Source organism: Plenodomus lingam (assembly GCF_022343315.1).
Source record: "Plenodomus lingam strain CAN1 chromosome Unknown contig_14, whole genome shotgun sequence".
Lineage (NCBI taxonomy): Eukaryota > Fungi > Ascomycota > Dothideomycetes > Pleosporales > Leptosphaeriaceae > Plenodomus > Plenodomus lingam.
The window spans coordinates 153,137-166,015 of record NW_027093932.1 but is presented as its reverse complement, the minus strand read 5'-3'; the positions used below and the strand labels follow the sequence as shown (position 1 = coordinate 166,015).

The 12,879-nt window shown below is 52.0% G+C and overlaps 4 protein-coding genes across 4 annotated transcripts; 2 read left to right on the top strand and 2 right to left on the bottom strand.

Annotated features, from left to right (window-relative positions):
- Nucleotides 1-1,894: 1,894 nt before the first annotated feature.
- On the bottom strand, nucleotides 1,895-2,368 carry IAQ61_002132 (uncharacterized protein; the record flags this gene model as incomplete). Its single annotated transcript, XM_003833958.1, has 1 exon — nucleotides 1,895-2,368. One exon carries the CDS (start codon nucleotides 2,366-2,368, stop codon nucleotides 1,895-1,897), a length of 474 nt encoding a protein of 157 aa, XP_003834006.1.
- Nucleotides 2,369-3,594: 1,226 nt separating this feature from the next.
- IAQ61_002131 (uncharacterized protein) lies at nucleotides 3,595-5,192 on the bottom strand (the record flags this gene model as incomplete). The annotated part of the gene is made up of 2 exons (XM_003833957.2): nucleotides 3,595-4,712; nucleotides 4,775-5,192. 2 exons carry the CDS (start codon nucleotides 5,190-5,192, stop codon nucleotides 3,595-3,597), a joined length of 1,536 nt encoding a protein of 511 aa, XP_003834005.2.
- A 1,414-nt stretch (nucleotides 5,193-6,606) lies between these two features.
- IAQ61_002130 (uncharacterized protein) lies at nucleotides 6,607-10,089 on the top strand (the record flags this gene model as incomplete). Its single annotated transcript, XM_003833956.2, has 1 exon — nucleotides 6,607-10,089. The coding sequence occupies one exon, from the start codon at nucleotides 6,607-6,609 to the stop codon at nucleotides 10,087-10,089; it is 3,483 nt and encodes a 1,160-aa protein (XP_003834004.2).
- A 686-nt stretch (nucleotides 10,090-10,775) lies between these two features.
- IAQ61_002129 (uncharacterized protein) lies at nucleotides 10,776-12,419 on the top strand (the record flags this gene model as incomplete). The annotated part of the gene is made up of 1 exon (XM_003833955.2): nucleotides 10,776-12,419. The coding sequence occupies one exon, from the start codon at nucleotides 10,776-10,778 to the stop codon at nucleotides 12,417-12,419; it is 1,644 nt and encodes a 547-aa protein (XP_003834003.2).
- Between the last annotated feature and the right edge of the window lie 460 nt (nucleotides 12,420-12,879).

Below are 12,879 nucleotides of genomic sequence, written 5' to 3'. Positions count from 1 at the left end.
CAGGAGACGTTAGAGTTACTTTTTCCATCTATACGTACGCTATCGATAGGCGCGTTGATACTGCGAGTTTGTCATTGATGTGACCAAGCACTTTACTCCATCATTCCCGAGACCGCGAAAGTGACTGAGCCACAATCAGAGGCGGAACCGCCTCGACGAGAGTGGCAAATGACTCTCATTCTTAAATCCAGTATGGTGTCCGCTCACGCTCGAGCGGATAGCTACCGTACGTCAGAGAAGAGGAGCTCGCTTCACCATGTCACCGGTGTGCACCCTGCATCGCACTATTGCTCCCGTACCGCATTTGGTAACAATTCTCATAGGCTGGCACCCCTCCTCTTGGGATGTAATCATGTCAGCTTGTAGAGCACAGTACGCGACTTCGACCCTGTCTGCTCGGCTACAGCATCTAATATGAGCCTTCCTGGTCTGCAAAGCTGGCCAGAACCACACCACTGGGAGGTAAGCTTTCATCAGCTGGCATGCTTGGTGCCGATATCGCCGCGTGAATTGCTTCCCCGAGTAGATATGTCCATGTACATAACCCCCAGACTTGCCATGAGTCATGTCCAGTTTGCGAGAACACCGGGGCGGCCGCGGTGATAAACGATACCTACCATACACAGTACCATTGCAAGGGCACGCTCGTAGGAGATGCTGGAGATGCAAGTGCAACAGCTCAGATCGACCGATCGGTTCAACAGAGGAACAGGCGACACCATACCGGTACCTATGCGTAGAGGAGCAGGTTGCATAGCGCACGCAATCCTGACCTCGCGCTTCCAAACTGGTGCAGGTCCACACATTTGTCCGAAGGAAAAAAGCGTTCTTCGACGGCACGTTGCAACTGCTTGGCCAGCGCTTCAAAACGCCGTTCGATTGCGCCAGGAGCAAATCCATGGGAATAGTGGTGCGGATGCATGTTTGCTACGGTACCGTGCTAGACTTGTCTGTTGCTACGGTAGCGTAGGAAGGTAACTGTCTGTGCGGCATGTGGCTGGAAAGGTTAGTTACCGGTAAAGCTTGAATGACGCTCAATCCTGATGGAGTTGACGTTCCTTCGTATCACTCCAAAAATAGACAATTTTTCCCCCACGCATGGGGTTGAGCCTTTGGATGGAAAGATGCTGTGGTATAGTTGCATCGCTCAGGATAAACTAGATGGATGTTTCTCATAATCCATTAGATTCTGAGGACTTGATGGGTATCGTCGGACCCGCAAGGCCTCGTAATGACCCCGTTGGTGGGCGCAACACCTACCGGTACTGGTAGGTACTGTTAGCTCTGGTGGGCACATGAGACATGAACATTGTTCTTGTGCAAAGCATGATTGCGGCCATAACGTCAAGTTTTCCGCCATAGTTAACTTTAGTTGTGGGGTAAGATTGGATTCATTGGCGGGGTCATTCTATTATATATAAAAGCCTCCTTTGATAAACTATAATTTGTGGTGACGCATGTTGTACCAAGCGAAGAGTCTTGTCAACTGTGCAGATAATATGCCTGTTGGACTGCAGACGTTCGTATCCGATAGCATCAGGATCTATATATCGATACTCTTGCATTCAGTAGTCTAACCAGCAGTTGAAGTAGCCAGACTGTATGGTTTGGCTCGAGGGCACTCTCAATAGGTAGCTGCAGGAGAAATATCACGACAAAACGACACCAAGAGTTTGGTACTAAGAAAAGAGTGAAAAGCGAATGCAGAATGTACGGTAGGATGCAGGCGCCGTCCAAAATACCCAAGTATACGCTAATTATATCCTCCTCGCCTATCCCAATTCGCAAGACTTGCGCAGAAGCTTGAATTACAGAGACAGCCTAGACCTCGAAGCAACGGACTGTGCATGGTACAGTAGATATCATGTTCATTCAGATCCGCCACACCCCCGCATCAACACGCAATGTTACCCGCATAAGCATCCGTGGCCTGACCCACCGGTGCAACCACAAAATCGCTCGCTGAAAGCGGTCTCGTGAAGAAGATACAAGCCGTGGACAAGTCTCCGCCAGGTGTACCATAGTATCCCGATGGCGTAGGAACATTTTCCGCCCAGTAGGCAGTCTTGCATTCAGTGTGGTTGCCGTAGCCGTAGCATTGGAATAAGCAGTTCTCGGCCATTTCGGTCTTGTTCGTCGTGTAGGACGGGTAGAAGGCGCTGTATAGTATATCGCCGTCTGTTGCAGGCGCGGGAAGGTAGGAGCTGTCTGCCGGAGTGGGCAGCGGGCTATTCACACTACAGCTGCTGGGGACGGGCACGATGGCTGGACCGCCTGCTCGTGCGGCAATTGTGCCGGCGTTCGGTTGGGGAAAGGCGGAGGCTACGGCGATCAACGCTATTCCAAAGATGACGGTTGGAGAGAGCATGGTTGATGCAAATGCTGGGCTCTGACTTCGTGGTATCGGACGGTAAGGGGAGAAGTTTGCAGGGCTGCAATGACTCTGGGAGTTTACGGTAGTATGGTAGTTGGGGATTTCATGAAAGCTTTTGTTGGGCACGACCAAGTTATATCATTCGAACTCCAGCCGCAGGAAGCCTGTGCGTCCTGCAGGCCACCCTCATGGTGCCCCTTCAGGTCCCAATCACCAACGGTGCACAGTAGCACTGCAACAAGAGTTCCCAACCAGCCTTGTTACTTATATTTCGCATCCCATCATGCAGACTCAGCACACAAGTTTCGTGCTGATGTTTTTTTTTGGCCGTGGGCGGTGCTACAACACAAACAAGCAGCAGCCTGAATGACATCACTCGAGCACGTGTCAGGTTGCGCAAGTACACACAGCAGCGAGCCGACAAAGCAAGCCCCCCGATTTGCGCAACTCTAGATACGCACAAAGTCCGACATGGTATTACTGTGTACTTTTTCAATATCAATCAGTACAATGTTCGGATTCTGTTCTTGTGTACACTTGGACTATGCACTTGCGGTATTTGTCATCATACAACAGGTGTAAGCTGATCTTGCCACCACATCATTGTGGGATGTGGGAGAAGAGTGAAATCCACATCGCTTTGTTTCTTTTCACAGAGATCTGCACTAGTTTGCGATTATCTGATATTAGCAGAAATCATGCATACTCCTAACTTAACTCCGTAAAACTTGACCAGTGGATAGAAACTCAACTCAAGCATTTTCAGCGAATCTCTCCTAGTCACTTTTTCTCTCAATATAGGTTCGTGTTCTGGAAGAACTGCAAAAGGAAGAAGAGAAGGCAGGAAACTAGTCATTTCCACAGGTGTGATTTCTTAAAGGGTATGAAATAGTACACAAAGTAGATCTTGCCTAGAAAAGGCAAAAGCAGGGGTTTAAGGGTAAAATTAGTTAACGAGTTTGTCAAGGTTGATGCATATCTGAGAACTAAGACTATTGCTCAATTTCATCTTCACAAATCCACTCTTGAAACAGTATCTTCGAGGATGATGCCCATGATATTGTAGCAAATAGATAATTATAATCGTCGATATACTTTGTCAAGGTCCATTCCAAGGCCTTTTCAAACACTGCTGTAGAGATCAGCAAACAAGAGAACTAGATGGTCCCAACCCCCCGACCGTCAAATCACACTCCGACTCCGCCTCTGTCGAAAATCCATCATAGCTTCATTGCACGTTTTGCACCAGTTAGGAATCCTGCGGGGTATTCGACAACGGGCTTTGCATCCTCAGCAGGCGCCGGACCGGCCTGTGCAGGTTCAGGTTCAGCAGGCTCAGGTTCGGACTCTACAGCCTCCACTGGCACCTCAGGCTGGGCGGCTTGGCCAGATTCTTGGTTGTTTGATTCACCTGCTGTATCCTGATTGTCTTGGTTCATCTGCTCCTCTTCCCCAGCCTGCTTGGCGTCCTCTCCAGCCTCGTTCTGAGCTTCCTCTCCAGCCTCGTTCTGAGCTTCCTCTCCAGCCTCGTTCTGAGCTTCCTCTCCAGCCTCGTTCTGAGCTTCCTCTCCAGCCTCGTTCTGAGCTTCCTCTCCAGCCTCGTTCTGGGCTTCCTCTTCGGCCTTTTGCTGCTGCTCCATTTCCGCGGCCGGGGCTTCCATAGGTGGTGTCTGAGCAGGCTGCTCAGCAAGATTTGGAGCAGTAGAGTTGGCATTACCGTTAGCCATGGGAGGGGTGGGGGGCTCAGTATGCATGGCTGGAGCGTGTGTAGCTGAGGATGCTACAGCCTCGCCCATGACCAGGGAAAAGCTTTCAGTAGCGATGGGTGCCGGTGGAGCGGGAGACATGATGGTCATGTTGGCTGGTGAAGGGACGTGAGTTACAGCTGGAGGTTCAGCAATTGGCATTGGGTGTTCGGGGGCTGGTGGCATATCGGGATGGGCAGTCATAGCTGGGGGTGATGGATGGTTTGCGGGAGGAGCTTCAGGGGCCACAACTGCTGGTGTCTCATGAACAGCATTCGAAGGGGGATTGTGTTCGACCATAGGTGGTGTTTCCTCGACAACTGGCGGCGATGGCATGTGCGCGATAGGTGCAGCTGTCTGCTTAGCCTTTTGGTTTTCGATGCTGGCCATCTCTTGAGCGACGTGCATAGCCTCCATCTCTTTGGCCTGCTGCTGGTGTTCCAATTCTTTCGCGTCGGCAGCAGCCTTGTGTTCGGCCGCCTTTGCCTGCTCCTGTTCTGCATGCATCTTCTCCATAGCATCTGCTTGAGCTTTGTGTTCGGCAGCTTTGGCTTCTTCTTGTTGAGCATGCATTTGCTCCATGGCAGCAGCGGCTATACTGGGTTAGCTGTATTACCACAGGTGATTGTGTGTTAAAACACTGTCTCATACATACCTTCTTGATGTGCTTTGGCCTCGGCCTCTGCTTTAGCCACATGCTCTGCCTCCATCTTCGCAGCGGCCTCTTGATGTGCTTTGGCCTCGGCCTCCGCTTTGGCAACATGCTCCGCCTCCATCTTTGCAGCGGCCTCTTGATGTGCCTTATCCTCTGCTTGCGCCTTTGCCACATGCATAGACTCCATCGCATCTGCGGCCGCTTTGTGTTCTGCGTCAGCTAAGCGCTGCTTTTCTGCCTCCGCATCAACAGGTGCCGGCATATGAGCAGGCGCTGGAGCAGGCTCTACGACATGCTCGGTGCGTACGTGAATACGCGTTGGCGCTTCAACATTGGTTCGGATGGCATGTTTAGGTACTGGGCCGGCCGCGACGATGGCGGCAGAGAAGAAAGTAAGGAGTGGGTAAACCGTCTTCATGACGAGCTCGTGAGTTGAAGTTGAACAGGGGTAATTACAAATTGCAATGCTAGATCGAGGGTAGAATGATAAAGGAACGAATGAAGAGCACAGCTCAGCAGATTAAAGATTAGTGCACTGCACTGAATGAAAGGAAGGTCAATGAGAAGAGACTTGATAGATAGGATGCCAAAGTCGTTCCATTTGGGCCTGGGGGCTATATACCGGAGCTGAGTACGTAAGGTATGCGGTAGAATCAGATCATGGCTCCAGATTCAAACATTTCCATTCGAATAAGCTCATTCTTGGAAGTGTTTGATGGGGCCAATTCAAAGGGCCTCGGTCATGGCGCCCACTGCCTGATGCCGATAGACGTCTAGGCAGAGCAATAGTGACAGGCTCGCCCCACCAATCTCGAACAAAGACAGGTGCCGGCCACCCGTCAGAGTAGAAAATACCTAAGAATGTGAACGTGCTTGAGCAAGTGTCTAAGTTTGTGGCGGTGGCCTTGCAGAGCGGTCCAATCAAGAGTGAACAGTCTGAAGGAACAGTCAACTGTTACTGCCGGCTCGCGGGAGTGTTACCCTGACGATATATGTCAGAGAATTTGCAACATGTAGGGTTGGAGGAGGAATGAAAGTGGTGAGGTTCGCTTGATCGAGAAGCCAGAGTTGCAAGCAGGCGGGGGTTGTGAAGCGAACACGGTTTCAGCGTGCTGAAACAAGAGACGGGCAGGAATCTGCATAGCCTCAGATGGCAAAGGCAAACCCTGATGGTAACTTGGCACAACTTGGTACTCCTCAGTTGCAAGTCAGGTCTGCATGGCTTGGCTGTATATTTGATCGGGTATGAACCTATCCGAGCTGTGCTCATGCTGGGCGAGCAGAAGAGCAGCCCTAGGAAACGTTATTGTACGTATTGTCACCTCAACACGAACGCCATGCTTTTCTGAGGATGAGCATAACCAGAAGTGTTCCAAAGACCAAGCACAGTTTATGGCCGACTTGGGGACTTGGGCAATCAACCGAAGCTGAATCAAGTATTGTGGATTTTTTTCTGATGCAATCTAACCGCAACGTGGCACAATGGGATGAGTTGGTAGTGGTGATGAAGGTGCACATTCTGTGCGTGACAGCGGATGCGGCTGTTTGTATGAGATGAGAGAGAAGTTGGGGGCAAGGGGGTTTGAACAAAGACTATCACGTGATCTGGTGACGACATGTGACGCGACGCGATGGGCGCTGAAATACATGTTCGGGCTGCATCGGGGAAGAATGGGACGGCTTGCGTCATGACGCCATGACAACTAACTACGTGCCACCCATTGTATACACTGTAGCTAGTAGAGCTATGTCAATCGTGTAGCCACCAAAAAAAAAAGTAGGACCAACGCCGCCCATGGAGGCCTGACATCACAACACTCAAGGGCAGCGCCATGCCTCCCCGGTCCTCGCGCAAACGTGCACATTCGGATTCAATCGCTCCGTCTGAGCCTCTGTCAAAGAGACGCAATCCTCGCGAAACCGTGTTTCAGACATTGGATGCCGCGACCAAACCGAAGCGCACTCTTTTACAGACTAAAGCATTCCTGGACCAACAAGATAATGAAGATGACGACGACAGCGAGCTCTCAGAGCCGAACAGCAGCGAAGACGAATTCGAACCGGTTCCACTCCATGCCCATGGCAAACAGAAGGCAGAGTCGCAGGATGGTAGTGACGGAAGTGACGACGGGAGTGACGGCCAAAGCGACGACAACGTCGACTGGGAGGATGCCCTTGGCCACCACCCTCACACGAAGCCTGCCCACCATGACCATGGCCCTGCACCCGTCATAACGGGCGACATCGCCCTCACCCTCAGCGCCGCGCCCACCACAGCCTTCGAGTCCAAGGCAGATGGGAAGAAAGGCGCATCCAAGACACAACGCCAAGTACGAACCGTCACCCACTGCATCCATGTGCAGTGCCTCATGTACCACAACCTCGTCCGCAATGCGTGGGTAGAGGACAAAGAGGTGCAGAAGACGCTGGTCGAAGCCATGTCGCCTGGTTGCTGGCGCGAACTCGAACGTTACTGGCGGGACGCGGGCATAACTGATGGACCGAGCCGGCTCGCCGCGCCTGTGCCCCCAACTTCAAGGCCAGAGAAGAAGGAAGCAATCCTAGCCAAGGGAAAGTGGCAGGACAGTGGCAAGCCAGGCATCAAGGTCTACCAAAGCCCCCAAAGTGGTCCTGCCGGTCCCCAGCACGAAAAGAAGCATAAGGCCACCAAAGAAAACAAAGACAACAACGAAGCCTCCAAGCACGATAGGAATGGGCGTGACTGGGGCGCTGCATCTGAGCCGCTGGAGCCAAATGCACCCAACTTATCAGCTGGAGACCCTTTGCTCCGCCTACTCAGATATCTGGCAACCTACTGGAAAAATAAATTCAACATCACCGCACCCAGCTTACGCAAACGTGGCTATCTGTCGCCTGCAACCCTCGCTGCAGAGCTTCGAGCATGGAAAGAAGATGCTGCACATCCTGACACCTTTGGCGAACGTATTGAAAATCGCGAAGCATTTCGCGTTCTCGCACGAACTTGCAAAGGCAGTAGGGATGTGGGACAGCAGCTGTTCACCGCCCTCGTACGTGGTTTGGGTATTGAAGCTCGCATGGTCGTTTCCCTACAACCAGTCGGCTTCGGCTGGAGCCAGAGCGAACAAGGAAAGCCCAAGAATCTGGACAAACTAAAACAGGTCACCAAAGCTGCGCAGACTAGCACCTCTTCCAATTCGACGTCGACCAAGGACAGGTCCATCCAACACCTAGCCCCAAAGCGCAAGGCCTCTTCATCTGTGATTCAGTTCAGTGACAGTAGCGATATCAGTAGCGTTATTTCAATTTCTTCCGACGAGCAAGACCGTCCTGCTATAAAACCTCTCAAAACGCCCAAGTACAGCGAAGACCTCCCCTATCCAACCTACTGGACGGAAGCCATCTCCCATCTTACCCATACTCCTATCTCGGTCTCACCACTCCCTCGCACGGTAATAGCAAGCGCTGCAGCGCCGGACAAACTGGCAGACTTCTATGCCCGTGGCGCAGCGGCAGACAGGGCCCACCAGGTGGTTGCCTACCTCGTTGCATTCTCCTCGGACGGCACAGCCAAGGATGTTATGACACGCTACTTACCCAAGCACATGTGGCCTGGTAGAACTAAAGTCTTTCGCATGCCAGTAGAGAGGATACCTATACACAATAAGCGCGGTAAAGTCAAGCGATATGAAGAGTGGGATTGGGTCAAGTCGCTCATGCAACCCTATGCGCGACTCCACGACAAGCGTCAGCCATGGGATGAGGTTGAAGACGAAAGTGATCTTGTCCCAGCGCATCCGGAGAAGAAGAAGACAATGGATGACGAGGGCGGCAAGGAAACGCTACAAGGCTACAAGACTTCGACCGAGTACGTTCTAGAGAGGCATCTGCGACGTGAAGAAGCTCTGAAACCGGGTGCCAAGATTATCCGATATTTCACCACTGGCAAGGGTGAACATGTCAAGTCTGAACCCGTGTACCGTAGAATAGACATTGTGAGCTGCAAGACGGTTGAGTCGTGGCATAAAGAGGGGCGCGCAATCCGGCAAGGCGAACAGCCACTTAAGTTTGTAAAGATGCGAGCTGTGACAGTGGCACGAAAGCGCGAAATTGAAGAGCGTGAACGAGTAGAAGGAGGAAAGGTCCAACAAGGGTTGTACTCGAAGTCCCAGACCGACTGGATCATACCAGATCCTATTGTGGATGGAAAAATTCCACGCAACGCGTTTGGCAACATCGATGTTTACGTTCCCACCATGGTTCCCAGCGGTGCTGTACATATAGCCCTCAAAGGGACGGCGCGTATATGTCGAAGACTGAATATTGACCACGCAGAAGCATGTACGGGCTTTGAGTTTGGTAAGCAGCGTGCAGTGCCCGTTATTACTGGTGTCGTCGTTGCAGAAGAATACGAAGACATGATCATAGACGCATGGGAAGTCGCCGAAGCAGAAAAAGTCAAGAAAGAGGCTGATAAACGCGCTAAATTGGTCTTGAGTATGTGGAAGAAGTTTGCGTCAGGTTTGAGGATTATTGAGCGGATGAAGGTCGAGTATGGCGAGGATGTCTCTCTACCTGCCAAAAGAGCATCCGAGCAACCGTCAAGACCAAAGGATTCTGAATGGGAAGTTTTCCATAAGCAAAGAGACTTTGAAGGAGGCTTTCTACGCGGTGAAGAGGAACTCGCCCATGGCCATTCACCCCAAGCAAATACTAATGAAGCAACGGCTGGTGGATTCTTTACGGCGAGCCAGGATGAGCTAGTACATGGTGATCTCTCGATTGACCATGGAGAACGGGAGGAGGCCGTTCGCCCAACGTTTGCCGAAAGCACAAGTCGTAACCCAATTTCTCTCACATTAGCCCTGCAGCAGGCTGCCAGCGAAGATGATGATCACAGCGGCATGGACATGAACGAAAGTCGAGACTCGGAAGATGGAGAAGAAGAAGCTCAGTCCTCAGAGCAAGTCGCGCCGCGAAGCAAAGTCGCTGTCACACGCACTGGAAGAGGTCGACCACGTAATCGCGAGGCTAAATCATCTGCCTCGTCCACCCGCAAACGCACATCTCTCGTCGCCAAAACCTCGGATGAGGAATCTATACTATCTGATGCTTCCTCCGTACCACCGAGCTCACCCGTTTCTACCAGGACTGTGCCCAGGCGCAAGGCCGCGCGCAAAAGCGAAGCTCAAGTTAGGAGCCACTTTTTCGCCGAGGGAAGCAATGGCGAGACTGATTTAACTGATATGACAGATCGAGCGTCCCCAAAAAAGGCAAGTGGGACAAGGGTTAGAGGAAGAGAGAGAGGGCGAGGGAGGCAGAGAGTAACAACGTAATGCACTCGCAACTGTGACCATTGCAAGACTTGATTGTCAATTTCTCGTGCATACGCTGCTACCAAAAGTAACTTTGGTAGTGATTCAGTTTACAGTGATTTTGACTGTGATAGCACTTCTTGGGCTCTATGTAGTACCCTTTGCTTTCGGATTGTACTAGGTCAAAGGTTGGCGCGATTCCCTAACCATATCTTACCAAGAAGGCAGGTTTCCCGCATCGCAGCATGTTGACGTACAGTAAACTTCTGCTCCAACACTCCAACACATTAAAGAGCACCACCTAAACTGTGGTAAGACATTAGCAGAAAGTAGCGTGTAAAATTTTTGGAAAACTAATATGCTCAGAGTTAAAAGTTAAGTTTTTCTTTGGGAAAAATATTCCTAACCTTTTATTTTATGGATAAAAACCACGAAAGTTAGGGTTTTGTAAACCTTTATCATGATCAACAACACCTCATTGGCGTTCGTGACTTTAAGTATGCGGAGGAGTGGGAGCATGAAGACCAACCGTATGACGAGCAACAAGTGACGAAACAGTCAAGAGAAAAGTCCTTGGCCTTTGGAATTGGGACCTCGTTGCTGGTTCCAGAAATCGACGCTGATACTCCTCGCCGCGACTTCGATTGTGAACGCATGGATAACTATCCAAACGTCACCACTGCCACTTCACAGCAAGAAAGGTCACCATGCCTGCACCTCTCATAATAGTCGCTCTGATCGTTGTCCCCCTGATCTTGGGCGCAGGCATTGCCTACGCAGCTTTCAAGGCCTGTCTCAAACGCAGCCTACCCGTCTGCCACACAGCAGAACCACGACGTTCTCCCCAGCCCAGGCCGCGCCTCTGGAAGCAACGATTGGAGCTACGAAATTTGAAACGTCCGGGCAAAGCACATACCACATTCCAGCGATCGGGGTTCGCGGATACCATCGTCCCCGTACATGTTGCGCCAGCTGTGCAACCGCTGGGCGGCGCAGACTTGGGATCGCAGGATGGGGTGAGTTATCCGCGCCGGGGCCGACTATTTCAAGAGAGGAAAGATATTGGACCACCACCCAGAGGCCAGGCACCGCCAATTATGCGCTACGGATTCACGGGGCTACACGTCTCAACGTCCAAACCGTACACTGCATCGGTAGAGGAGAGTGCCGCTCTTACTTCCCCTCGACCTCTTATGGGACAGAATACGCTGACAGATGTACTTTCGCCAAAACCCCGGCATACTGTCACGCCTACTAGCCCTTATCAAGATGCTCCTCTGACTCCTTACGATGAAAGAGACAACAAAGCGGGCGAGATCTGGGGGCGTACAATAGCACGTCAGAATGTGACCTCAGCGCAGACGACCAACCGGTCGTATGAAGAGGAGCAAGTGGCCGGGTGCGATATTTTTGTCGTCGAAAGCGATAATGACGGGTGGGATGACGGGGACACGGAGAAGGAGAAGCCAGCGGCCAATGAGAAGTCGCCAGGTCGAAGCCTATTGGGGCGTTTGATGACAAGGAAATGGTCTCATGGTAGCTCGAGAACGCAGGAGGAAAGGCAGACGGACTTGGAGTATGATGAGTTTGTTAATCCTTCGAACATTAGTCTACCGATCAGTACCGTAGGCACCGAGGAAGACACATGGAAGACCTTGGCAGATGCCACCGATGACGAGCTCGACGACGAAGTACCCAACGGCCGTGAGACAAGAACGAGCTACGAAACCAATCCGGATACATACAAATTCAAATTCGACTCCACAGCCAGATCCAACCAGAAAACCCAGCACCAAACAGACACACAAGCCCACACGCAAAAGGCAAAAGCACCCAGCACCTCCCACACCACCACCACATCATCAACCTTCACCCACCCCTCCCGCCACACCCACAACCCAGAAACAAACCCGATAGCCCCACCCTCAACCCCTCTCCGCCCCCTCCCCCTCACCCGCGCCAACACCTTCACAACCCGCCAACCCCGCCCCTTCTTCCTCTCCACCCACGCAATCCCCCCAAAGCGTTCGCGCAGCCATACAGGTGCCCACCCCAGTCCCACGCAACCTGCCGCACCCCCATTGCGGAACTCGCAAGACGCAGATGCCACGTGCGCGGTGGCTTGGGAAACGGGGGCGCAGATACACGACGATTCGTCTGATTCTGCGTCTGTGTATTCTGTGGCTTCGACGGGGGATGGGCGGGTTGGGGCGGGTGAGGAGTCGCAGCGGACGTCGTGGGCTAGTTCTGCGGCGGGGGGTGGGGGCGGGATGGAGGGGGAGGGGGATAAGGGGGGAGGAGAGAAGCCGAAGGTTAGGGTGACGTTGTGGGGGGATCCTGTGGGGGTGTGATGGGGTGGGGGTGGTGTGGAGATTGTGGTTCTGGGTATGGGCGTGGTTATTGGGATGGTGTGTGAGACTGAGGATGAGGGGGGTTAAGGGTTGAGCAGGATGTGTGTGTGTGTGTGTGTGGATGTGGGATGTTCGAGTTGATTTTGTGTCGTGCTTTATATTTAAATAAGAGTATTCGGGGGAGGGCAGACAGGGACATATCACGCCTTCCTAGGACGTTCACACTGATACTAGAATCTCGTCTGCAAAAACTCACATGACTACGCTTTGCGCCCGCTTGATGTAATCATCAATCATTCTCTGCTATACACACACTCGCTTGACATGTGCCAGGCCACCGACCCTACATGTATCCAGGATTACAAAAGTCCAAATAATGTGACCATGACCAGGGAATATAACACACGCCGCGCATTTCCATACGCCAAAGCAGAACAAACAACGCATGGCAAGGAACAAA